Raw genomic sequence first — 26,568 nt, forward strand, 5'->3', positions numbered from 1 at the left:
AGAAAGAAAGAAAGAAAGAAAGAAAGAAAGAAAGAAAGAAAGAAAGAAAGAAAGAAAGAAGAAAGGAAGGAAGGAAAGGGAAGAAAGAAGAAAGAAAATAGTCGTGGGCAGTGTCTTAGGGTTATCCCCTGAGGTTGTCCCCTGGCCTCCGTACATGTACCCACCTGTACTCGCACACAAAATCATACAGCAAAGAACAAACAAACAAAACCTCCATATATAATACACGTGTCTATGTAAACATTAAAACTTCTTATCTATATTCTACCTTGAGTTTAGTTCAAGTTAGCATGTGTAGATGGCCTTATTCAGCTCCTAGGACCCTCCTTCAAGTTTTATGTCCACAGTTTTAGCATCTCAATTACAACCCACAGCTTCCAGGGGTGAAGTGCCGACTGAGTTTGACCATTCTGGTCTAGGGATGCCTTAAGAGGACTGGCGAACAAGGCTCATTTTTGCTGAAGAATAATGAAAAGGTGGCCTCTGAAATTCTAGGATACAGATAGAGTTGGCGTTGTTCCTGTAGAGGCCAAATTCCATTGTGAGATTCACCAACTAGCAAAAGCCAAAGTGTTGCCAACATTAATAGGGCATATGAAGAGATGAGGAGAAATAAATACCATGTGACCAGAGAAGGTGCAAATCCTCGGACCAGTGAAGCCTTTTACCAAGCCCCTCCTAATCCCTAGAGTAGTTCAAGCCAGGATTCTCTATCTGGAGAAGATTTCTTCGAAGAAGACTCTCATGGCAGGGGACTGAGAAGAGCCAAATAAGAGCTCTATAGATTGAGTGAGAACTAGACTATATTCATCTCACTAATCCACTTGCTCCCTACTTTGATCCCTACCTAAAGAATAACAGCAAGAGAATTTTAAAAGGGTTTAGCTGATAACACCTGTCCATTGGATGCAAGGCAATAGTTTATGGCTTTAGGATTAGCTATGAAATAAAGGGCTCATAGAATTTAGAGTCGGAGATCAATGCAGCCGCCTGGGTCTGTCATTTCTCTTCAAGTGGTTTTATGATCACATCTAATCCCCTTATCTTGCAGGTGAAGTCAGCAGGGGCAGTCCATAGAATTGAACAAGGGCTCCTGGCAGAGGAGGGAGGAAGGACCAAATGTGGCTACATTCAAACACTGCCTTGACAGAGCACCTTGACTCGGGAAAGGATTTCCCCTAGAGAAAGAATATTTGAAAAATATCCTCACTGGGGATGCATCTTGGCTGTTGGAGCACGTGTCTAGCAATACTCCATCCTCAGCACCACAAAATAAGAACAGTGATTCTCTCAAACATACTCATATGACTAATACCTAAAGATATAGCTGCCTTGACAAGGTACTGTGACTAATTCCCACACGGGTTCTCCATGGTCTTGGACATATTTTACTACTCAGAACTCTAAACCACTTACCCATGAAAGGACCCTCAGTGGAAGCAGAGCCCACTCTAGAAGTCAACCAACTTATTACTTCCCAGCTTCCCTTACAGCCAAGGAGAAATAACTGGACCAGACTGCTATTCCTTCCTGAGTCTGTGAATTTGGAGATGCAGAGATGGAGATTGGAGCTATGAAGAGGGGAGCAGCGAACTGCACCTTGCAAAGCAGCAGAGGCAGCAGCAGTTACAGCACGGACCGTCACCCCAGTGATAGCCTCACGTGGGGTGGGGGTGGGGGTGTCTGAGACTCTGACGGAGGATCCCATAGTTGTCTGACTACTGCCCATTTCTTCTCGTTGTAATCTTGTGCTGTAATCTTCCCTTTCGGAGGGTTTTTTTGGGGGGGCCATAAATTCTTTCTGTTGTGTTGGTTTCTGATTTATAACTGTGAACTACTTATCAGAGAGTAGGAAATGTCCCTGAGAAATGTTATTAAATGGGACTATTTGCTCTCCTGTCTCTACACAGATGGTATGCCCCAGTCGTCTGAGACAATATTCATGTAGCTTTGAGTCCAGTCCTCTCTCACCATCTCAGGAATCTTAGATTACCAACTATTCATTCCTTTCTTGTATGCTTAAATTACATCCTTTTAACTTGATCCTTCCTGTCAATATTTGAACAAGATTGCAAAGCTCGGGTGAAATGAAATGGCTTGTTCAGATTCCACACATCCATGTAGCTGTGCCTCTACCTCAAGGTTTACCAACTGGCGTGCCTGAGAACTCTATGTTCCAGGAATTGGTTCTAGATGGGCTGTGATATGTCAAGGGTTGTAAATATTTATGGTTATAAAAAATTAAACCAGTTTTATGGCCATTCAAAACTTAACAGTTGAAATTACATCTGAACACTAGCTCTGTGTTTCCTTCTCTAAGCCTTAAAGTCAGGAATAACTATTTTGTGTGCAAAATAAATAAATAAATATTTTCTATAGCAACCAATTCAGGCTTCAAACATCACTGTTTCGTCTCCTTCACTTTGCCTTCTCTTATTAAGGATAGTGTGGTTTACCCAAAACCTATCGTCCTTCTGAGGATAGCACTTGTCTTTGCATTTGGTTTCATTACTCTAATCTTTGCAAAATTTAGAGCACAAAGAATATGTCTGCCGATTTCTTTATGGTAAGGCCAACAAGAAGTAGAGTTAGTTCCTGCTGAGAGAGAGATACCTGTTTAGCCCCACTAGGGAGAGATTTCTACAGTATTTTCTCATACAAAGAAAGGATGGGGTACAAATAAGACAAACCTAGTCGTATGTGCACGCTCCCAGGAGACATGATAGTCTTAAGAGCCTCACATTTCCGTGGCCTCTGACTGTTTATCACCGTTCCATTGTTTGTTATCCTAAGTAACCAACTCTAGTGAACCTCAGCTAAACCTGGAGTCATCTTTGGAGCTCAGTGTTAAGCTTCGTTCTTCAGTTTGAAACGTTGAACTGGAAACTCTGACAGGGGTCCTGTGGTGGTGTCTTGAGGCAGGATTGCTTTTTCTTCAAGGACCTTGAACCTTCTCTCTCGAGGGCTTCACATGATTGCTTGGGGTCCCATGCACATTATAATTCTCTTTACTTAAAGGCAAGTGATTGTAAATGTTAATCACATCCATAGGTAAATTTATGTCACCATGTAAGCCGGTGTTTGACCAAACAACTGGACAATAGAGTCCAGCAAGGTTTGCACTTCCAGTTAACCCTCTGGGTGATAGCTACCAGGCTGCTTACTTGTATTATGAGAATATCGAGAGCATCTTTCCAATGAGTCATTGTATGTGTGAATAAGATGATACATGACAAATACTCAGAGTGATGTCTAGTTTATACAGCATATGCTAGATATATGTTAGATGCTGTAATTACTAAATTATAAATGCTGTCATATTGATCACTTGCATAAATTATTTCAGTTCCTTCTTACTGCTCTGGGCATCACCCACAGGGCTCCTATCTATCTCCACAGCCTCTCACCCTCTCAACTGGACATCTCCTAGGTTTCTTTCAGACTCTTCTGCTCATCCTTGGCCTCTCCATCACACGAATCTACACATTCTGTTCAATCCAATCCAATGTGCTTTTGCTCTGTTTAGACCTATTAGCATCTCTTCTTTCATAGCTCCTCATACTATGAAGGATGTTTCCAAGCTTCCAATATCCTGAGTGAAGTTCCTTCCTTTATGGAAATCTATTTGGATATATGTCCCTCCTTCATGACAGCTGTTAAAGTTGTCAATGGAGTGTACATGTATCGTTTTTAGTTTGTTTTCATAACTAAACAGACTAAACACTAACAGATTCTGAACACTATCAAAGGACTGTGATTGTCCCATTCACCCCAGTATCCCAGTTTGCTGAGTCTGTCTGTGATAAACAAATGCATGCTTCATCTATCTCAGCACAAAGCATTTGCCTGCTCTGAATTTCAATCTGCAAAGGCTGCAGAGACAAACTATAGGCTCACACTGTGCATTCACATTGATCCTCCCACAGCTAGAAGACGAGAAAAAAACTCGAGTCCAATCCAAGATTTGCAACTGCATTTAGATATTCCTGTACTATTCCATTTTTAGAGTGTTCTTACATAACTTTCATATTTTTGCTCAAGTCTGTGTAGCTTTATACGATCTCCTTCACATACATACCCTAATTACATGCCAGCTTATTAAGTTTGTTGAATCTATCCTTTGGTTATATATACATATACATACATATACATACATATACATATATACATATATACATACATACATTTTCATTACCATGGCTTTCATTCTCTCTCAATTTGCTTTTACTTCCTTCTACTTCAGACCTGTTCTATATTTTTTTTTCTTTCTTCAAGTATGAGGATTGATGCCAAGGACTTATAAATACCAGGCAAACACTCTACCAACTCGGCTATATTCCTATATATGTGTTTAAAATATATTTACTTGTGAGCTATGGTTGTAGCCGAGTGATAGAGAGTTTAACTAGCAGGCATGTGGCCCTAGGTTCAATTCATAGTGTATATGCATAAGCATTTAAATGCACATACACATGTGGGCACATACATAAACACTATACCTCTACATATACAAATACATACATATGAACATTTGAACATGCAAAATACTTTCAGACTCTTTAGTACTAACTATACAATAATTGCTTGGTGGGAGTTATGTTCTTGTTTGGATTCTCTCTCTCTCTCATTCTTTGTTTTTTACTTGTGAGACAGAATGGTATACAGTCCACGCTACCTTAAACTTTCTATGTTGCTGAGAAGACCTTGACCTCCTTATGCTCCTGCCTCTAATTCCCAAATGCTAGGACTATAAGCCTGGGACTCTCTGCCCAACTCTTGGGTTGCTTTTTAAGTAAGAAAAATCAACAAACATCTTAAAGCTTTTAAAAGGAGAGTCCCTTAAAGGATTCTTTAAGCAACGGCTTTCAACCTTGCTTTGAATTGGAGTCACAAACCATTTAATCCGTGTGAGTTTATTCATCCACTTATAAACCCCAAGGTATTTCAAAATTTCCATTTGGCATTGGAAAATGAGAAGAGGCACTTGTCTCAGATCTCTCTGTCGCTGTCAGAGTTAAGGAAAGGACTTAGAATACTCTTGGTAGGTCTCTTTGAAGCTTACAGATGTTGCTAGCATGACTCCGAACAAGGCAGGCATAGGGATTTTCTTTAGCTAGTGTAGCCTGCAAAGGTTATCAGCAGTCGAGAGTGGGAACTGAGAATTAGAAGACAGAAGTGCTTTGCTCTCAAGAGGAGGGAGAATATGCTGGAGTTGGTGCAGGTTGGCAGTCATGACTATGTCTCCATCCTTACACTAAGAAGTCTAACTCTATATTTATGATTTCCAAAACCAGAGATTCCTTGGCTTTAACTAATCTTTTTTTTTCTGTCTACAGCTGAAATTGGTCCACCCACATCACCTGCACTCAGTTTTTGTGAGGATATCTCCATATGCAAATTAGTGGAGTTGTCCCTACTCTGGAGACTCACTCCTGGTTGCATAAGTGCCCTAGGGTGAGCGAGCACACTGCTGGTCACAGGGTGCTCCTGCAGCTTTTGTGGCCAGCATCTGGCTCTTCCCCACAGATTCTCCTCTAGTCAGCCTCCACAGGACTAACCAGGAAGCCTAAAATGCAAATTAAAATCCCATCCCAACTTCAGTTGAAGCTGACTTAGAGAGAAACTTGAGCCTACATGTTTTGTAAATCCTCCCCCATGTTTGAGATGAGAATAAAAGAGGGAAAAATTTTGGCATTTCTATTTTGAAAAAGTAGACGAAAGAAAGACTCCACTGAATTAATTTGCCTTATAGCCTATGTCTTCTTAACAACCTCTGGATGGTTATAACATTTCACCAGTTTCCTAATCTAGTGCATTGGATCATGGCTGCATGATGACCCCAGCCTTCCTTCTGTCATTAGGTTTACATTTCTAAGTAGCACAAATACCAGACACAATGGCAGCCTAAGAGAGTTCATAAGACAGGGGAAGGCTTTAGGTCAGCCGTAGAAGAAAAAGCTACTTTGTAGCTTTTTAAACAATTAAAAAACAATCACCATAAAACTACTGGATAAGACATAAGAGAAACAATCCAGGACACTGATAGAAGATAGTATTGAGATGAGACCCTGTAAGCAAAAACTCAACAAAAGCCAAAGCAGAAAAAAGAGCCTTTTGCTACAGTTTGCGTGTGATTTGTCCCATAGAGTCTGAACAGTTGCAACATGGTTCTTAATGTGACGATGTTGGGAGATGAGGGATCTTTTGTGAGGCCCTTGAATTATCGGCAGCACATCCCTCAAAGGAATTGGCAATGTCCTCTTAGGACAGTAAACTAATCCTTGTGAGAAGGTTGTCCTAAAGCAACAAGCCTGGACACTCCTCTTTGGCTTCCTGTCTAGCGATGTGATCTCTCCTTCTTGCACAAATTCCCACCTTTATGACACCATCCACCATGAAATTCTCAGCAGAATAGAGCAAACTGATACCCTTGACCTTTCAAAACTATGAGCTGAATAAACCTCTCTTCTTTATAAAGTACCCAGCCTTTAGTCATTAAGCTATAGTTAAAACAATTATTGAAAATAGGATTAAGTCAAACTAAGAAATGTCTTCGTAGCAAAGAAAATAGTCAACCAAGTGAATAGTTAGGCATCAGATTAAGGATTAATATGCAAAGAACTAAAAAATCTCAACAGCAGAATATCCCAAACAATGCCATTGAAATGGCCAAATAATCTAAACAGATATTTTCTCAAGAAAAGATATACAAATATTTTTTTAAAAATGCTTAGTATCACTAACCATCAGGGAGTGCAAATCAAAATGGAATATCAGTCATCACATCTTGTTTATAATAACTTTACCAAGAAAACAGATGAGGATGAGAAGGGAGGAAAGTCCACTCATGACTGTTAGAAAACAGCATGGGTGCTCATATAGGAACAGAATTAATATGTCGTCTATGAATCCCAATACTGGATGGACATCCAAAAGAGACAAAGCTGATATATCAATGAGGCACACATACTTCCATGGCTATGGAAGCACTACTCTTGGTAGCCAAATAGATGGATCAATAATAATAAAATGTTAAAAGTATGCCCAGTTAAATATAATTCCACCATAAAAAATAAAATCATGTAATTTGCTGCAACATGAACGGGTACTTCAAGAAACTGCTAAAGTGAAACCAACCAGCCATGGGAAGACCAATAATTCATGTCCTTGCTCATATGTGGAAGCTAAAGACATGAGCTCATAAGGAGAAAATAGGATAGTGGTCTTCAGTGTCAGAATAGAGACCAGAGAGGGTAAAGAGAAAGACTGGATAACAAGTATCTTAAAAATACAGTTACATAGGAAAGGTGGGTTCCAACGGGCTACAACATGCTAGGGAGAGTATACTTTATAATAATTATTATTTATTCAACAAGAAAAAAGAAATTTGGAAGTTTAAAACATAAATAATAAAGTAATGAAAATACTAATTAGTCTGATTTGATCCATGTACATTATATAAATAAGCCAAGAAATTAGCATATCACACCCCAAATACATAGAACTAGTGATCTGGGTGTTCATGCTTTTAATTCTAATACTCAGGAGACTGAGGCAGGAGGATCCCCACAAGTAAATACCAATAAGAATGACCAGAATCATGCAATGAGAGAGATCCGAGTTGACTTCTAAGTCCTTCCCATTTTGAAAACCATTTTTTTAATTGAAGACAAAGGCAAAAATCAAGTATTTGGGGAAAATTCAAATGAACTTTATAATAAAAGATAAGATGTTTCCATTCATCTATAAAATTATAATTATTGTACTACTATGATCACTATTTCAAGAAATATTCTCTATGAGGAAAAGCCTGTAAGGCTTTTATACATAAAGAACTATATATGGGTAACTAAGGAATGCTGAGAGTGGGAGAAATAGCCTTCCCCAGGAAAGAGCACACACAATGCCAGCCCTGAGTCAAATGATCCGCCCTGAAAACATACAAGTAACTTATGTAACCAAAGCAGGTTACATTAAGGAATACACACACACATACACACACATATGTACATAGATACATATAATATATGTATCTATGTACTTACATACACATATGCTTATACACATGAACATGCACTTACAGGTGCATATAGGTATCAATAACAGTGAATGAAAAACTAGATCACAAGTTTGAAAGAAAACAAAAGGGGTACATCGGGAAATGTGGGGGGAAGAAAAGAAACAAATGTGGTTATAAAATCTCAAAAAATAAAATATTTATATGGAAAGAAAGGAGGGAGAGAGAAAGAGAGAGAGAGAGAGAGAGAGATCCTCTATGCAGTGCAACAGTGGAATCAATGCTTAGATGTATCAATGGCTAAATAAAATGGCACCTAGGGCTAGGTGATGTATAGTGCAAAGGCTCTGATACAGGTCTGATAACCTGAACTTGATCCCCAGAACCCACATAAAAGTAGAATTTTTTTTTTTTTACATACAATTGTCCTCTCACCTCCATGCACATGGCGTGCACACCTCCCAAAACACACACACAATATTCAAGAAAAGAAAGCATGTAACCTATTCATGACATAGAACCTCAGTCTTCTTTAAATGTGAAAAGGCAAGAAGTCTAATCCATGTTTCAGTATGAACAAGTCTTGAAGATAATGTGCTAAGTCACAATCTTATTTACATGAGGTACCCAAAATAGTCAAATTCATAGAAACAGAAAGAGAAATTATGACTGCCCCGGGGGAGAAGAAATGAGGAAATACAAGTTCTAGGTTTTGCAAGATGGAAGAGACCTGGAAATTGGTAGCCCGTGACATCTCCGTACTTGACACTACTGCACTATATACTTCCAAGTGGTTAAGATGATGGACACGCTGTACTCTCCATCGGAAGGTGAAGCACACTGGTGACTGAAAAGACTGACAGTTTACATACAGAACTGAGTGAGAGCAAACAGAAGTCAACTTTGACGTGTGACATTTGAGCAAAATAAAGGGGCATCTTGTTAGTCTCTTCATTCTTTTATGCAATAAAAAATATTTCTTATGCATGCTCTCAATTTTGGCTTCATAAATGCTTGAATGGCTGGTTCTGTGTCAGCCTTACTCTCATCCAAGAATTTCAGATTCAGTCTTTGGTACCCAAGGATGTATTTCTGGGTATCATTCTGTCAGGCTAGTGTTGCTTTCACTCTTTCAATAGAGTATCTGGAAGGTTCAAATCTAAACCAGAACTCAGTGAATATGGTTCCCATGGTATTGCAGTTTGCTTTCTGTTCCTGTGATAAACACCATGACCAAAAATCAACTTGAGGGAGAAAGGACACATTTCAGTTCACCGCTTATATCACAGTCCATCATCATCCAGGGAAGCCAAGGCAGAAAGCTGGAGCAGAAACTGAAGCGGAGGCCATGAAGGAACACTACTTACTGCTTTTGCTCCTGGTGCCAGCTCAGCCTGCTTTCTGATATATCCCAGGATCACCTGCCTAAGGGTGGCCCCGCCCACGGTGGGCAGGGCCCTCCCACATCAATCATCAATCAGTATTCATAGGCCAATCTGTTGGAAGCAAGTTCCTCATTTGAGGTTTCCTCTTCCTAGGTGACGGTAGTTTGTGCTGAGTTAAACCAAACTTGACCAGCACGTATCAGTTTTCTGGGTCAAGAAGAAAACAGGTAATTTATCATGAGACTGTTGTGAAATCTTCAACCTTTTATTGACAAACAACTGGCATGATCATCCCTAAATCTTACTATCTCAGACTCTGGGAACTTGTGACATAACGAGTGAGAGATGTGGCAAGTGGTACTCAGCCAAGTCTACACAGCTCCCTCCCTGCTTTTATCCTGGCACATCTAAGCGAGGGTGTGTTGATGGGAACAGGCATCGAGACCGACTAGTCATGATTCCTGTAGTTAGTTTCAGATCTTTACCAAGGAGTTCAGATGCCTGTGCAATCATCACTCTGCTAGATTTGTAGTGGAATTAGAGGAGGCACCTTGTAGAGAATGAATTAGCAGGTCAGGCAGACCCCCTTGAAGCCCACAAAGCCAAGGAATAATTGCCATCTGATGAGTTGTTGTCTAGCAAGAGTATTTGTTTAGACTTGTTAAAATATGCAATCTGAAACTTGTTAATACCTCCAAAGCCAAAGTTTACCTCACCGTGGCATCCTCCCTCCCTTCCACGCCTCAAGCTCTAGCCACTGGTGGCGCGCACATTTTTATCAGGTCATGCTGTGCAAACGAATTCACATACAGGACTGATGTTGGAAGTAACTTGTTTTAAGCCCTGTTTTAAAACAGCTATGCATAAATCCCAACAGTTTGATCTCAACACCAAGAAATGTGATTTCATGATACAAACCAGAGAGTTTCTCTAAAGAGTACTGCATGAATTTATTGCTGAATGTTCCTGAGTGCTGAGCTGTGTCTTCAGAGAAGAAAGGATAAGTTTCAATAGATACAATGAATGACAAACCAGGGTGACTTCTTCCCTCACCTCTACTCCTTTTTCCCCCCCACAATGTTTATTTTTTTTTTAAGAACCCAGACCTCTTTGCATTGCCCATGCTGGCCATGAACTCTGGGCTCATTTCATTTGTCTTCTTTAGTCTCCTGAGAAGATGGGACTCCAGATGTGCATCACATTACCCACAATCACTTCTAGGACTCCAGATGTGCATCACACTGCCCACAATCACCCCCAGGACTCCAGATGTGCATCACACTGCCCACAATCACCCCCAGGACTCCAGATGTGCATCACACTGCCCACAATCACCCCCAGGACTCCAGATGTGCATCACACTGCCCACAATCACCCCCCAAGACTCCAGATGTGCATCACACTGCCCACAATCACCTCTAAGTTTAGGCAACTCTACTTTCAAAGAGCACCTGCAGTAACCCTGCTGAGAAGTGTTTAGCTCATTGGGCCCTATACAACTATTTTTGCTCCAGATCCATCAGATTAAAGCAATTGAAAAATTAAAGAACTAACAAATTACTCATTTAATTGTAGCTATTAAGTAGGTGACTTGCAGCTTTTACGATAAAATTATAAACCAGGATGAGTCACTCTCAAGAATTGATTAGGATCTCAGAAATTCCTCCTATAAAGAATCAAAATTCAAAATAATAATACAATCAGTTAGACTTGTAACTCATACACATCTCAACAATTTTTAAGCCACTCAGCCCTACACACTTTTAACATAAAAAAAAAATTCACACGAGGTGTACAAGATTCATTCTGAGCCTAAGAATTTCTGTTGAAAGATAGTGATTGTTTCGAAGCATCGCATTGCATGGGGAAACAATACGCACAGACTGTCCCCACTTAGCTGCTCTCTGGCTCCCCTGGGCAGTGTCTGCAGTGTTTGTGCTGCACAGTCACTATCCCCAGCCTAAGACTACTTTTCTGTTTTCTTCTTGAATTTCTGGCTCACTTATTTTTTTTTAAAGGTCAGCACTTGTACTTGATGTGCAGGTGGTCTCTGTTGCTTACCACTTTGGGGCCAAAGTGGAGCGTGTATAAAGAGCTACTGACTGGGAATATTCATTTAACTAGGCTGTCTGAATTACACGAGGAAACCTTGAAAGTCACTGAAGCAGCCTGATGCTGAGGTCTTGGGTTTCCAGCCCTTGAGTGCACTCCTTTGTTTTAGGAGGTAAGAAGGAGCACAAGTGGCCAATAGCTGCTTGATTCGCTTCTAGAAGGATGTTTTTTTCCTCATGTGTAAATGGAGTGCCAAAGTCCTGGGGGAAAAAAGATAAAATAAAATCTGCCCAATTATAAAGTAATTGCATAGCGAAGTGCTTCATTATTTTGTGACCATGTTAGAGGAACCTAGCGTGTTTCCCACAAGGCAGATAAGGGAATTCATGTTCACCCGTGAATAATCTCTCCTCTCTGGTTTCTGTTCTTTTCCACCCACGTCACTTGGGGCTATTTGCTAATGATCCCAGCACCTGTAAAGGTGGGGCTGAGAAAAATGAAATTGCTTCATGTATAGCTTGGGCCCTTTGGGCTTGCTCTGTCCCCAGGGAGAATTGGCCTGAGATGCAGCTTCCTACTAGGCTCTGTTAGGTGTGACAATGCACCTCTCTCTGTTTGTAGGGCGTGGTTTGAAATGGTGAGACCAAGTAGACTTGGCTCTCACAGCACTGCCTGCCTTTTCTCTTTGCCAGATCCCCTTAAACACTTTGCTTTCTTCTTGCTGGACTTGGGCAAAACCGTAGTCACCATTCAATATCTTTCTCAAAATTCACAGGTCAGCTTGGTTGATCATTTCTAGGTAAGAAACTGAGGCTGTATTGCACAAAGAAAGAACAGGCAAACCTTCCCCCTTGATCTCAGAACGTCTTGAAAGGTATAATATAGTGCATAACTTAACATGCTAAGAGCGAGTTTGCTGGCGGACATTGACCCTGTTTGTTTCTTGTGGTGGAGAGTGGGAAGCCTTTGAACACGGGGCATCCAGCATAATAGGCAAACAGTCTACCACTGAACTACGTCTCCAGCCCAGAGCTCATTTCTTTCAAGTTACCAAGAAGTTGGGTACTTAGATTCTTCTATTATAAGTAAGCTCTCTCCCTTCCCTCCTCATTCCCCCTCCCCCTGCCCCCTCACTCTGTGTATGCATACATGTGCACGCTTACCTGGAGTCCTACTCTTTCTGATACTGGAGGCTTAAACTTGAGGAATCTTGGGTACAGTTCTGTGTTCCAATCTTATAGCTATCCAATTACCCTTAAGCTCTTATAGACAGAAAGCAACATAGTATTGGTATAGGAAAAGGGACACAGATGAAGAGTGGGGACCCCTGTCTCTGAGACCTGCTTCCTGCAGTTTTATTAGCTGCAAATAGGAGCAACTTGCTGATTTTCCTCTATGGTTATTTCTAGGGCTAGGGCTGCAACTCGACTCCAAGAAAACACCCAAATCTATGTTTTTCTAGGATTTGATGGCCCCATATGGCTTTCCAGGTCTCTTTCTGTGGTCAAGTTCATAGTGTTAGGATTCCACGGTCAGGAAGTGCATACCACTTTCATTTCCATTAGAAAAGTGTAGGCTATGAAATGTTCCGTGCTAGGCGTGACACAGAGGCCCTGTCCATTTTGCCTTAGGGATAGATAGTAGAATGTAAACAAACCACATGCATTTGAACCTTCATACTCTGAGCAGTTCACTTTAACCTTTCTGTGACTCAGTACCTGTGTCTAAAATAAGAATAACAATTGTCCAGTCACACCAAATGGCTATAAATACGAAATGATCCAATGCATATTAAATTCCCAGAGCTATGTCTGGTGTGCTGCAAAGGGTCAATAAGTGTTCATTTCTCTCTAGAAAATTCCCGGCAATGGGCTGTATGCCACAGGAAGGGAAGGGCAGCTTATTGTCTTTAGTGCAAAAATGTAATACAATTCTTTTGTTAGAAAATACTCCCTAATCATGGAAATTGTCTCCAAATCATGTAATACTTCTTTAGTTTGTATTCATCTGTAATTTCTATTAAATAGTCACTTACACTGGTGTCCTGAAAGCTAGGCTATAAACTGGAAACCTCTCATATCTATAATAATTGTTTTTCTTACTGAGAAAAGAAATTGATACGTGATCTTTTTTTCTATAGAGCAGTCCTTCGCCTGTACAAAATTCAGCTGTTTGCTGGATTATTAAAATCACTTTATCATTGGCAATCTCAAACTGACTAGGTTTGGGGAATGATTAAAATGGATTGTGTAGGCAGAAATTCTCACTTCAATCTTGTATGGATGTTCTCCCATCAAATGAGAGTAAAAATACAAAATTAGAGGTAGGAGCATTGAAAAGAAATAGAAAAAAATGTTGATTCTCATTTTTGAATCAGATGCTCTTGGCATCTACATGAGGTCATACATGAGTAGGTGCCTGGCTGAGCCCAGGTCCTGTGCCCAGGACCTATAGTAACTGTTGTATAGCAACTCTTCACTGACCAGCTAACTTTCAGTTTTCATTTGTTTTTCCTTCAAGATGCTTTGTAGGAGAGTTTCATTTGACTGACCTTCTCTGCCATGCCACATGACTCAGAACTGTGATGCTGATTGCCAGCTCAAAAGTAAATAAGTGATGATAGATAGACAGACAGACAGATAGATAGATAAGACAGAAATGTGATGATAATCCCCTTATAAGAGCAACTAAAGGGGGCTGGAGAGATGGCTCAGCGGTTAAGAGCTCCAACTGCTCTTCCGAAGGTCCTGAGTTCAAATCTTAGCAACTGCATGGTGGCTCACAACCATGCGTACTGAGATCTGATGCCCTCTTCTGGTGTGTCTGAAGACAGCTACAGTGTACTTACATATAATAAATAAATAAATCTCTGGGCCGGAGCAAGCAGGGGCAGAGGGAGTGGGGCCAGAGTGAGAAGAAAGAAAAGAGCAACTAGGGAACATTGACATCACCTTGTCCACGTTATCAGCGAGGCTTATCAAGCCTTTCATCCAATGGCTCTCTAGGAGTTACTATAGCAACCGTCCTACAGATGCCTCCCCATATCACTGCAAAACCACTCTTTTATATCCATGTCTGTTATGTTAGCAGACTTAATTAACTTTAATTAACATATTCATGGTGCTTTTGACTAATGATGTGCCCCATTGCTTTGGGAAGAAACTGGAAAAGACCTTGGTTCGAGTCCATCTTACTACTTAATCTATGACAATGATTAGGTACAGTGGGACTCAGATAGCTCAGTCTTCTCATCTACCCGGAGAGACAGAAGTTGAACGACAGTTATGTTTCACTGGGAGCAGTGGGAATGCTGGTTAAGGGCATGCTTGCAAGAGAAGATGTGCAGTTGACACTTAAGCCAAGCTCTACCCCTCTACACTTTCACTCATTATTAACCAGAAAGGAATTGAAAGGAGAGACTTAAGTCTGCCTTCTACATCCAAATCCAATTCTGTCCTACGTCCTTGGTAGTAAGCATTTTATTAGTGGCCATCTGTAGACAACATTGTCATCTTCTTGATGTAGGACATGAAGGTGAGATGAAGCAGGTAGATTTCAGACGAGGGGGAAATATTTGTATTGCCCTGGGAATATGAACCTCGGAACATTCTCCAACTTATTCCACACAGGCATATTCCCTAGCCTCACCTAGGCATCAGGACAGCACTGGCTGAAGAGAGGATCAAACTGTCACATGTCTGTTTTGAGGACATTGAAGTTAAATTTTGTCTGCCCAAACTAAGAAAAAAAAATCATCAAGGCATCCATGTAGAAAATTATATAGAGAAAAAGTCTTGTTTCAAATAACTACAGATTCATGTCTTATGAAGAGTAAAAGAGACATCTTTTTAAAAGAAGTGTTCAAATGCTAGTGAAGGGTTAAACTATGCCCTATGTGTTTCAGGTAAAAACAATAAACCAGGTACCAGTCGACTGCAAACATCAAGTAGGAGACACATCTACATGTTACCTCATTTGATTACGACAGCAGGGATGGAGCTTATCAATGACATGTGGCTGGCTGGCCCAGTTTCTCATGAACATTAAGTGACAAGGCCCAGCTGTATAGTACAAGGCTGTGATTCAAAGTATGTGGAAATACCCCCAAATTTAAAATATCACCAACAGCTCTATGTTGTAACGCCTCTATAAATAGTTCCCTGGCTATTTCTTGACTTGGTATAATGCAAGCCATTCAGCAATATGATACAGATAAATATTTCCTTTTCAAAACATTGCACAAATACATGATTTCCTCCCTTTTTCCCACCCTTTGGGAGAAATAGGAAAACAGCAAAGTAATAGGAACTTAGCTCCAAGCGATAGATACAAGCTTTCCTGTCCTTTCAGTAATGACTAAAGAGAGTCCCCAGTTACTAAGGAGACCATAACAGACTCCATTAAATTCAAGCACAAAACTTGGGTTGCCTGGCTAGTGAATGCCAAGAAAAGCAAAGGAAAATATTATCATTGTTGAAATCATTTGATGTCCCTGACTAATAAAAACACATTGGCAAATTGAATTCTTCAAACTGCCCAAAGGGCTCAGTTATTAATTAGTACCACACGGCAGTCAGCTCTGTCTGGAAAGGGGGTGGGTAGGGAAGACAAAGATGCTAAACTATTCTAAAGANTGTTTAAATAACTAAAAGTTCACAGTAGAAACCTTGGCAACAAGTCTAGGTTTGTTGTTTGTGTTGTTGTTGTTGTTCAGTTTTTAATGTAAATTTAATTTCTCCTAACCTTTTCCCTGTAGCTAAATAACAAAGTTAATGTTTTTGAGTTACATCATCCATGAACTCTAAATGAAGCACAGGTCTTCTTATCCAGCTCCTCACGAATGCCAAATTCATCTTTAAAATGTCCCTGGTGACTCTAATACCCCCTCAAGCTTCAAGGCTGGCCTCTCCTTACCTGTACTGTGCCCTTTCTGTGAGTGAGAGGAGCCAGAGGTGGAAAGAACTTGGGGGATAAGCCAAATTCTGAATTACCTCTTGACCCAGCTTCCAGAGTTACCGTGGGCCTGCCTGGAGATGTTCCTCCTGTCTCTGCTTGATCATTCCCAAAGTGGCATGTCCTCGCCAGGACCCATCCCACCTTATTATGGATGCAGTTCTGATTGTTGGGAGTGTTTTCTCAGTTCCTGCCAAAACCTGCCTCCTCATGTTTTCTCCCCATTGTTCCTCATGGTATCTCTAGAACAACATGATTGACTCAAGTTCCTCTCGCCTGGAATAGTCAGCCCCTCAGATAACTGGAGTCAACTGTCATGACTGCCCTTGGATACCAGGCTTTTTTGTTTGTTTGTTTGTTTTTTGTTTCCTCTCCAAACAAAACAGCCTTGATTTCCCTATTAGGTCATTAGTCAAGCAGACAATGGATAAGAAAGGTTGACACATCACTTCCATAAGAGAATAACAATATAGTTTAAAAGTTATAATTTTTTTAAAGTAAAATGTGTTAAATGAATGCTTGAGAGGTTGAGGGCATAGCTTAAAGATTGGCTCATTCTTAGTTTATGCAGGGATCTAAACTCTAATATCAAGAAATAGAAACAGCCAAGAGAGGGAAACGTTGAAGGTCTTAGTTGCACTGGTCTACACCTTGCGCTCCTGCGTTCGACTGTCTTGTCGAAAATACCAATGTGACTTTCTCTAACTAGTGAATATCACTGTCAACTCATGGTTATATCTCACCAGCCCTCACCAGGTTGCCTTTATTTATTATTTTGCTTAGCTATGATCAATGCCTACTTTAAGAAAAAGCTTCTAGAAAAAAAATACACTTGTCTTCTTCTAAACAACTAGAAAGTGAATATAGACCATTAAGACTTAATAAAATGTTCACACATCTATAAGGAAATAAGATATCAAGTTTGAAGCCATCCTGAGATACACAGCAAGACCCTGTCTCAAAGAAGGAAAAAAAGAGAGGAGGGGAGTTTTCAAAAGGAGTCATGAGGAAAGTAAATCTTCAATTCTTAGTTCATCACCAATAATTTTTCTTAAGTCCAAACATACAGAGACACTGGAACCTTGTGCTACTGACCAGCATCTATGTGTCAAGGCTCTAGAGTGGTCCCTTTGCCCTTCTGTGTTTCCTGTTTATTTCTCTGCCAGTTCATCCTTGCTCTAATTGTGTGTGTACCTTGCTTCCATCAGTACATCTAATCCCCAGTGCACTTCATTTTAGGTCTTTTTCTGCCTATAGCTCATCCTCCCTTCTTTTCCCCTTTCGATACCTATCTCTTCATCACTTCTACTTCTTCATTGTTCATGTTTCTTCATGTTCTTCTGTCTTCAAAGGTCTGAATTGTAAAGGCAGGGTTCTGAGCGTAGAGTACTCTTGAGAGGGTCACAGAAAAAGTCAGCAGGGGCCGAGTGTCCCCCAGATGCCACTGCTGCTGCCCTGGAGTGGACAAAGTCTTTAGGAACAAACTGACTGAAGCCAGCTCCTGGGAGGAGGAGACATAGATCAGCAGACGGCTGACATGTTTCCTGACACATTCCCTGAGCAGCCCAGTCTCTTCTGGAACTATTCTATTTCTCAAGGCGAATCATGAATGGCTTCGGTGATTAGCTTACTCAGGATCAGAGGAGAAGGTAGAAGGTTTTACTGGTCTTGATTTCAACAGCTACCCAGCCAAGTGCACAGTTCCTGATAATCAGGGAATGTGTCATTGTGGAATGAGGAAGGCTACTGAGAAGTGATGGGACCTGGGTTGTGGACCGCCAATGTTAAACCCTGCCATATGCCACCTCTCTCTCTCTGGTCCCCTGGAGAATGGCTTCTTTGCCACGATTCCTTTGAATTGGCCTTTTGCTTTTAGCCATCCTTGAGGCATTAATTAAGATTTCATGATGTTCTTATCATCTATGTTTTTATTTTTCAAGCCAGGGTTGCTTGTAGACCACCCTAGCTCTGATCTCTAATATGTAGTTTGAGAATAGCCCTGACCTGATACCCACACCTTCAGTTCCCAGGGATTTCTGGAGTGACGGGCACGAGCTCCCATGCCAGACTCGACAATCTGCCTTTGACTTATGCAGGAGATAAAACCCTTGCCTTCATGCATCTGCTTTCCCACTACCTTACATCCCCAGCCCTATCACCCATCTAGAGAACCTGAGATCTGTGTCTTTCTCTAACCCAGTATTTGACTTGACTTCACTGGCTTTTCACTGCAAGGGCTGACTCCCAGTGACCTGAGTGCTTGCCCTTCAGATGCAAGGGAAGAGTAGGCTCTTTCATAGGGAGCATTCCTTTCCCTATCTCAAGATTGGTGTCCGACAAGCAATGTTATTTGTTCATTTTCTGGGTTTCTTAATTATCAGCCACAAAGACTTGGCAAGGTGAGCTGCCCAGTGGAAAGGCAGCTACCCAAAAGCAACAGAACTGGGTGAACGCAATGCTTGTCCCAACAAACAGTGGCTCCAACTCTGCAGAGAAGTCCAGTTCTGACAAACCAAATCCATTTTGCAATCCATAAATGCTCAAAGTAAATCCTTAGTTATGGAAAAAATTCCCAATAGCGCTCCCAGGAAGGTTCAGACCTGACCTGGTTCCTGTATTTACAATGCCACAATAAATATCTGCAAGCATCTACATTTCTGCACTTTCTGGTAACGGCGTGTATTTCCAGAGTCTCTTTGAACACAGATTAAATTCAAATGTTGGGGGACAGGACGCCTAATCAAGGCTCTGGTTGTGAGTCTGCGCACAGACTGGGGTAGAAACCTGATACTCTGATACAAAGATGCATTAGCATCTTTGGAGTAAATGCTAAATGACAAGAAGAGGTTTTCTAATTGCCTCTATTCAAAGTAAACAAACCACGGGTTTCAGATCCAGATTGGACTCCCATCCCCCTGCCTCCCCCTTGAAGAGAGTAAAAAAAAAAAAAAAAAAAAGCTGACGGTGCAGAGTGGAATTAGATGAAGTGTCCTCACTAAGCAGGGCTTCAGAAGCAATGTTTACCCAGACACCATTAATTCCTTTTATCCCTTTGATGCGTCTGCCATCTCCAGTGACAGGAAATTCTTATTTTTTTTAAGAAACTAAAGCACAAAAAGGCAGTGACAAAGCTACAGACTGATTTGGCAATAGCTAAGCAAGAGGCTGCCATCACTGTCCTGGAACTCAATGAGAAGATAATGACACTCTGTGAAGGAAGGCCTTTCCCTAGAGGTCAGTATACCACGTGACAGGTGCACATTGGCCCCTCTTTCTGGGTGATGCATATAGATTGTTCAGGAGCAAAACGAAACGCTAGGTCCTGTGCTTGGGAGCATTCTGACCTAGCAGGATGCTGGCCTGGCCTGGCCTGGTTCTGTTAGGCAACACATGAGTTGAGGCAGCACAGGGACTGCGAACTCCAGGCTGGATTTGCTTTGACCTTTTGACAGGGAGATAATGACTACGCAGTTGTAGAGGGGATGTCTCTGTATGTGAAGAGCTGGGTTGAGATGCATCTAAGAAATATCACTGGAGAAGCTGGGTGGCAGAGAGGGAAGGGTGGAGTGTAAGCAAAAGGTCAGGGCACTCCAAGGCCTGGGCTCTAGAACGGGGCCAATAGTTTGTTTAAAAAAATAAGTGCCTGTTGGCCAAGACGGGCACAAAGAAAGAAGGAATTATTTCTTGCCAGCAGATAAAGCAGGAAGCAACTGGGAATGCTATTTGGGAATGAAATCTGGGTAATTCAGAACAATCATAAAAGCTTTATAGGTGTGTGGGCATGTGTGTATATATACAGGTGCATGTGAAAGACCAAAGGCTGATACCAGGAACTTTTCTCTATCGCTTTCTCCTTGTTTATTAAGATAGGATCTCTCAATGAACCTGAAGTAACTGTTTCGGCTACACTGGCTGGCCAGCAAGCTCAAGGTATTACAGACATGTGCCACTTGGCCCAGCGTTTTATATGGGTGGTAAGGGTTCGAATTCAATACCATATACATTAGTTTTTAAAGGTTTTTGTGGTGGTGGTATTTCAGACAGGGAGAAGGTCATTGCTTAGTTCAAGTTGGCTTTGAACTTTCAGTCCTCTCCCAATGGCCTTCAGATGCCATGATTGCAAGCATAGGCCACCATGCCTGGCTTTACACTGATTTAGAAAAACTAAAAGGACTTCTGCTATCAAGAAACTATATACACACCAGGAAGGGTAAATGCATCTCAGAATAACTACTGGATACGTATATAGTCAGACTCCATTGGAATGACAGAAGCTCAGAGACAGTAGTCAGTTCACCCCAAGTTAGAAAGGAGCAAGCAGCTGCGGGCAGGTGGCCTCAGGGCAGATGTACCTCTCAGCTTCAGTAGACCAAGGTCATTTTTTTCCTTTGGTATATAGCAGCTCTTTGCTGCCCAGTGATCTCAGTGTAAGCTCTGGTTTCCAAGGACAAAGGTCGTTATTTGATGGGTGCTCTCCCTGCAAAGCCAGGAACATGCCATTGTCCTTACCCTGGCTTCCTTTCTTACTCATAAGTAATGATGGAAAAAGAGAGGCAGCTTGGGAACAAACGGAGAAGGAAGCAGTGGGCGGCAAAGTGGTGGCTTCAGAAAGGGGACACTCCCAGCATCCCGACTCCATGGTAAAGACTTTCATATGAATTTGGTTTCCTTTTCTCTTTTGTTTCCTTCAATTTTTCAAGCCAGGGTTTCTCTGTGTAGCCCTAGCTGTCCTGAATCTTGCCCTTTAGACTAGACTGGCCTCGAATTCAGAGATCCTACTGCGTCTGTCTCCCAAATGCTAGGAGTCAAGGTATGTGCCACTACTGCCAGACTGGTTTACATCTTCAGTTCTGAATAGCCATTTCCCAGAATGCAACAGATAGATGCATCATCACATTGCTTCCCCAAAACACACAGAAAGACAAGTATTTTCTTTTTCATCAAAATAGCATAAAAAGAACTTTTTTTTTTAATTGCCATTGACCAACATGAATGCTCACAAAACTCACTAGAGAATGCTCTTGTCAACTTAAAGGTCATTACATGAGTAAAGACCATCCCAGAGTTCCAATGGTCACAGAAAAGAAGCCAGCAGTCATGTTAGAACACTGAAGGACACATTCGTTCCAGTTCTCAGCTGCTTCGTAAACCTGCTGCAGAAGTGTTATTGCCACCTGTCTAGTACCAATTCTTTTCACTTTGGCCCAAATGGTATTTTGTGCACTTTAGGACTCAGTTGGGTTTCTCAATAGTTTACTTTTAATCACGTGCTTACAATTAGCATATACATTGTTAGATATCACGATATCTTCAAGTCTTTAAGGACTTGGGGTGCTTTCATGCATTTGCATATCATCCTTGTGTAGGGGCCATGCTAATCTGCCCTCTATGGCTCCAGTTCAGACGGCATGCTTCTGAAGTAAGCACACCTTGGATATCCTAATGGGTCAAAAGTTAAATAATATTGAAGGGAAGGAAATAATAAACTGCCTTTGGGATCTGATACACTGGTAAAGGGATATAAAAACAATTTGAGAAGCCATTAAAAGGCCTATTGTGGACCCACAGTTGCTTTTATTTGGTGAGAAAACTAAATCACTGGACTGTTATGTATTTATTTATTTTAATAGGTTATATATTTAGTTAGTTAGTTAGTTAGTTAGTTAGGCATGTGGCCCTGTGTGAATGTATGTACCATGCATCTATCTGCAGGAGCCCTGCGATGCCTGATCCTCTGGAACTGAAGTTCTAGGCTACTGTGAGCTTCCATGTGGGTGCTGGAAACCGAACCTGACCAGACGCAGGTCTGCTGCAAGACCAGTAAGTGCTCTTAACCTCTGAGCCACCTTTCTACCTCCTTTTTAGTCAATATTTATTGTGTGAAAGAATTTCCAGGAGCTTTAATGGCTTGTATGTAGCCACAGAGTCTCTCTCTCTCTCTCTCTCTCTCTCTCTCTCTCTCTCTCTCTCTCATGTGCATGTGAACATACACATTTAGACTAACAATATTATCTCTTTCTCCATTTTCTTGGATTTTTTTTTTAAATGTTTGTTTAGAGCTCTCTGATCAAGTGGCAGATGCCCCAGGCTTAAGGAGAAAGGGTGATTTGTGATTCTTGGAAACAAATCAAGAAAGAGCATACTGTTAGCTAATGAAGTGGAGTCTCTGGTACCCTAAGGACATTCTGTACCATCCATCTCTGCTTCTTTCTGCATTGAGACTTCCCTGTCTCCATAGATCTTAGCAGGGGAGAGAAGTCTGAGGACAGGCAGCAATAATGGGCCCTTATTACCTCTGATACAAAGAAAGCAGACATTTCCCTAGTAGTACTAGTGAGGAAAGCGTCCAAGAGAAGACTGTCTAACTTGAGTTGGGTACCCATCCCTGAGTATCCCTGTGTGGGCAGGGCTGGGGAAGGAAGGAAGGTTGGATGGATGGATGGGTGGATGGATGGGTGGATGGATGGATGGATGGATGGATGGATGGATGGATGGATGGATAAGAAGGCATCCACCACTGGGTGGCAGGGTAGAGGGAAAATCTGGTGGGGAAAGAATCCTCTAACTGGCAGCTCCCACTGGAAAGCACAGAGCTGGAGAACGGGATCTTTCATTGCTGGAATGGAGATGACGGCCCAGTACCTGTACACCGTCTGCTTGTGGTCAAACTAAAATATAATCAAATTCTTTCTGAGTCATTCATCCCAGGGACGCTTGCACTTTAAAAGTAGTTTTCGTTTTGCTTTGCTTTATTAATCTATCAAGAGAAGACCCCCATGCTCCAGGAAATAACTATCTAAGTGGTTTAAGTCTAGACCCCACAAGAGCTGGCGTGAACTTTGATGAAAGGCATCCCCTTCTAGCCTCTGTTGGTGACACGGTAGCCACCTGCCACCTTGGCCTGCTTATTATAACAATTCACACTGAGGGAAGCGGAGGGGAGGTGTTGATTGTGAGTAGCAGGTCATGGCACAGGATTAGGGTGACAGGGCTTCTCTGTCAGAATTACACACTGATTCTCACAAGTCTAACAGATTAATGGACTATTTCCAAATAAAACAGAAATCCCTGCTACCCACACACGCCAGTTTTTTCCTTGTTTGCTTTGTTTTCAAAGTAATCGGCTTGCCTTTCGGATCAGAGTGTGTGTCCCAGAATATTAGGAATATCTTCATGCATATTCATACTGGAATTGAGAGAACAGTAAGAGGCTAAGCTCATTTTTTTCCCCTTATACAGGAGTTCAGCTGAGAATAAAAACACCCTTGTTATAAAACTAGCACAGCAGGAACCTCACAGCCAGAGTCTTTGTTGGTTTTCTTTTGTGCACATAGTCTCAACCCAAGGCAGGTTCCTTTGGTCATTTCCAGAGCCCCTCCCCTGAAGCACTTACAGCTTTGTTTACCACCAGAAAAAGCTGGAATCCTAGTGTGCTAGTGCTCTCAAAGACCAGGTGAGTCTATTCTTTAAATCACAGTGGGTAGGAACTGAACAATCTTTCCGTTCTCTGCTTCAGTAAGACTAAGTTACTCAACTGGAGAAGAGGGTTAAGGTGACATAAATTCCTGACGGGACGACTTAAAGGGGAAAGATTTGTTTCAGCTCATGGTTTCTGAAGTCTCGGCCCATTTGGTTTCCTTGTCTCTGGGCCTGTGGTGAGAACATCCTGGCCACCACAGACTCTTATTTCTAGGCAGCTCTCTGGATGAATGGGGGGGAGGGGGGGCGGGGCGGTGGTGAGCAAAGGAAAGAAGGGTGTGGCCAGGCCAAGTCTGCTCTCAAAGTCACTCCCAGTGACCTACTTTTTCAAACCAGTCCCCTCCTCCAGCCCCTCCCAACCAACCGTGTGTTCAAACCAGACTGTGTCCATGGATTAAACCATTGGTGCAGTTAGCACACCTGCAGCTAATCCTCCCTAGAAATGCCCATGGGTATTCATCTCCTCATCTTCACCAGAGTCACTTTACAAAATATCTTACCTACCCGGTCCTGATGTTGATTGAGTGCACTTACTTGATAGCATGCAGGTTCCTCTTTTTAACCAAGAGATATATTTCAAGCTTGCTTCCTTAAAGAAATATATTCCTTTTTTTTTTTTTGTCTTTTAACTTTTTAATTAACTTTTCTTATGTGACGCAATGATCAATGACCAACTGGCCTGGCTCTGTCCTCAAGTGAATAGAAACTCTTAAGCCATCTTTTAACTTTCCTCTTATTGAAAGGACATTCTCTCAGTGACACTAGTATATCCCAACACAGACACTTCCAGGATTCAATAAGTGCATAGAGCCAGCCACCTCTGAGGGGAAAACTTGTAATAGAAGTAACATGAGCCATATTTGTTGGGAGAGGGGGTTGTAATAGAAGTAACATTTCAGTTTCAAACACCAAACAACTCATCCCATGACTTTTGAGAATAAAACTGCTTTTCTATATTCCTCAGATAATTGAGGGGAAAACTTTTACCTCAGATGCTGTGGGCTAAACCTCCCTTGTCCTCATCAAACATCTTCAAGCTCAAAGCTCCTATAGTAGAAGTTTAGGAACTAGGGATGAGGAGAAAAAGAAAATGTCCTAATGCTAGATATGGCAACCCCTCCGTATAGTTTATGCATTAAACTGCTCTCAAATGATGATCGTACTGAATCGTTTGAATTAAGAGCACTTAGAGAGTGGTCGTATTGCTAGTTACTAGACTGAGTTCCAGCTTGGATAAATATCCTGTGTGTAGAGATTTTGAGCAATGGCACTCTGTGCTTATCTACAATTTTTTCCGAAGGCTATATGTTCCCTAGACCAGGGAACAATGGCTTGACCAAGAGTGTTTTACAGACACTGTTTTTTCGGAACAAAGGATCCTATTTTACCAGGCAACAAAGAGTTGTACCAAATATGTATTTGGTACAATATACATATATATATATATATATCACCATGTAAACCACTGTAAATTTTTCACAAAGCACTACTGAATACCTGTGTCGTTAGATGGTAAGGGGTTCACTCTGTTGTCTGCTGAGAAGAACAGATAGGTAGCCTGCATTCCTACTGCCTGCACAGGGTGCCTTTACCTAGATAGATAGATAGATAGATAGATAGATAGATAGATAGACAGACAGATAGATAAATAAATAACAATACTTAAGGGAAACAAAAGATGATTTCTCTCCCAGCAGGCATCAGTCCCCAACACGTTTTCAGAAAAAGTCAAGCACTACCACAGAATCTTCTCATGCAGACGCTGCTCTGAGGTAGGGTCACTTCTATTTAGAGCAACAAGAGGCAGCACCTAACAGCAGGGAGGCTGAGATGGCACAGGTGTGATAACATCAAGAGGTGGTGCGTCCCAATATAGACTTTCCAGGGGGCTAATATGTAGTCATAGAAATAGGATTCATTTAGACACTATGGGTTGCCCACTCTCTCCACCAAACTCACCCCCAAACTGACCCACTGAACCCCAAAGCCAAAGTCTTCTCACTGCTTTTGGAAGTCTCTAAGAGGTTTGACAATGGCCCCAAGGGTCGCCGACAAAGATGAGCCATCCATTGCACAAAATTCCAGGAAACAGAAGTTGCTCCATCCAGCCGAAGGCTGTCCCCTAATGTGTCATGCACAAATTATGGATGATGTTCCCTTTCAAAATGACAATTCAGAAACCTCCAGGCACACAAAGGACCAACTGATAAACTAGGCCTAGATGGGGATTTTTATTAGCTGCCAGTGACAGGAACTTAAATAAAACCAGTCTGAGCAGGAAGCAAAGTCTTAGCTGCCAAGGCTGGCGTGGAGGCTAAGCCCTGAGTCTGGGAACTGCTCAGTTGGTTCCTCTGTGGGTGTTGGCCCCATCTAAGGCAGGCACAGGCTAGGAACAGGTTCCCAGGCTGTCCTGGCTCACAGACCATACTGACCATCTGCTCTTCCGGCCTGCGCAGATCAACTTTCCCCTCCTTTCTGAGGAACAGAGCATGATTTTCCTATGGGGACCGCTCACCTATTCTCCGTTGTCCTACAGAACTGACAGGCTAGGCGACTTCTCCCTTGTAAGAGAGTTTGTATCCAGGTTGGCCAATTACCAATCCCAGTTGCTTTTCTTAGGACCTTGAATCTTGAACTCAGCTGACACTGGCATGCTGTGGGGTGGGGGAGGGGGAGGGGAGT

The 26,568-nt window shown here is 41.7% G+C and overlaps 1 protein-coding gene and 1 non-coding gene across 2 annotated transcripts in view; one reads left to right on the forward strand and one right to left on the reverse strand.

Moving 5' to 3' along the window:
- The window catches only part of Ccdc192 (coiled-coil domain containing 192), a 197,937-nt gene that overhangs the window by 112,181 nt on the left and 59,188 nt on the right, over window positions 1–26,568 (forward strand). The window contains 1 exon segment of the mRNA XM_021150372.1: window positions 19,509–19,641. Coding sequence (XP_021006031.1) covers window positions 19,509–19,641 — 133 coding nt within the window.
- On the reverse strand, window positions 21,728–21,833 carry LOC115029943. The gene has a single exon (XR_003835501.1). It is a non-coding gene; the product is annotated as a U6 spliceosomal RNA (small nuclear RNA).

Source organism: Mus caroli, chromosome 18 (assembly GCF_900094665.2).
Source record: "Mus caroli chromosome 18, CAROLI_EIJ_v1.1, whole genome shotgun sequence".
Classification (NCBI taxonomy): Eukaryota; Metazoa; Chordata; class Mammalia; order Rodentia; family Muridae; genus Mus; species Mus caroli.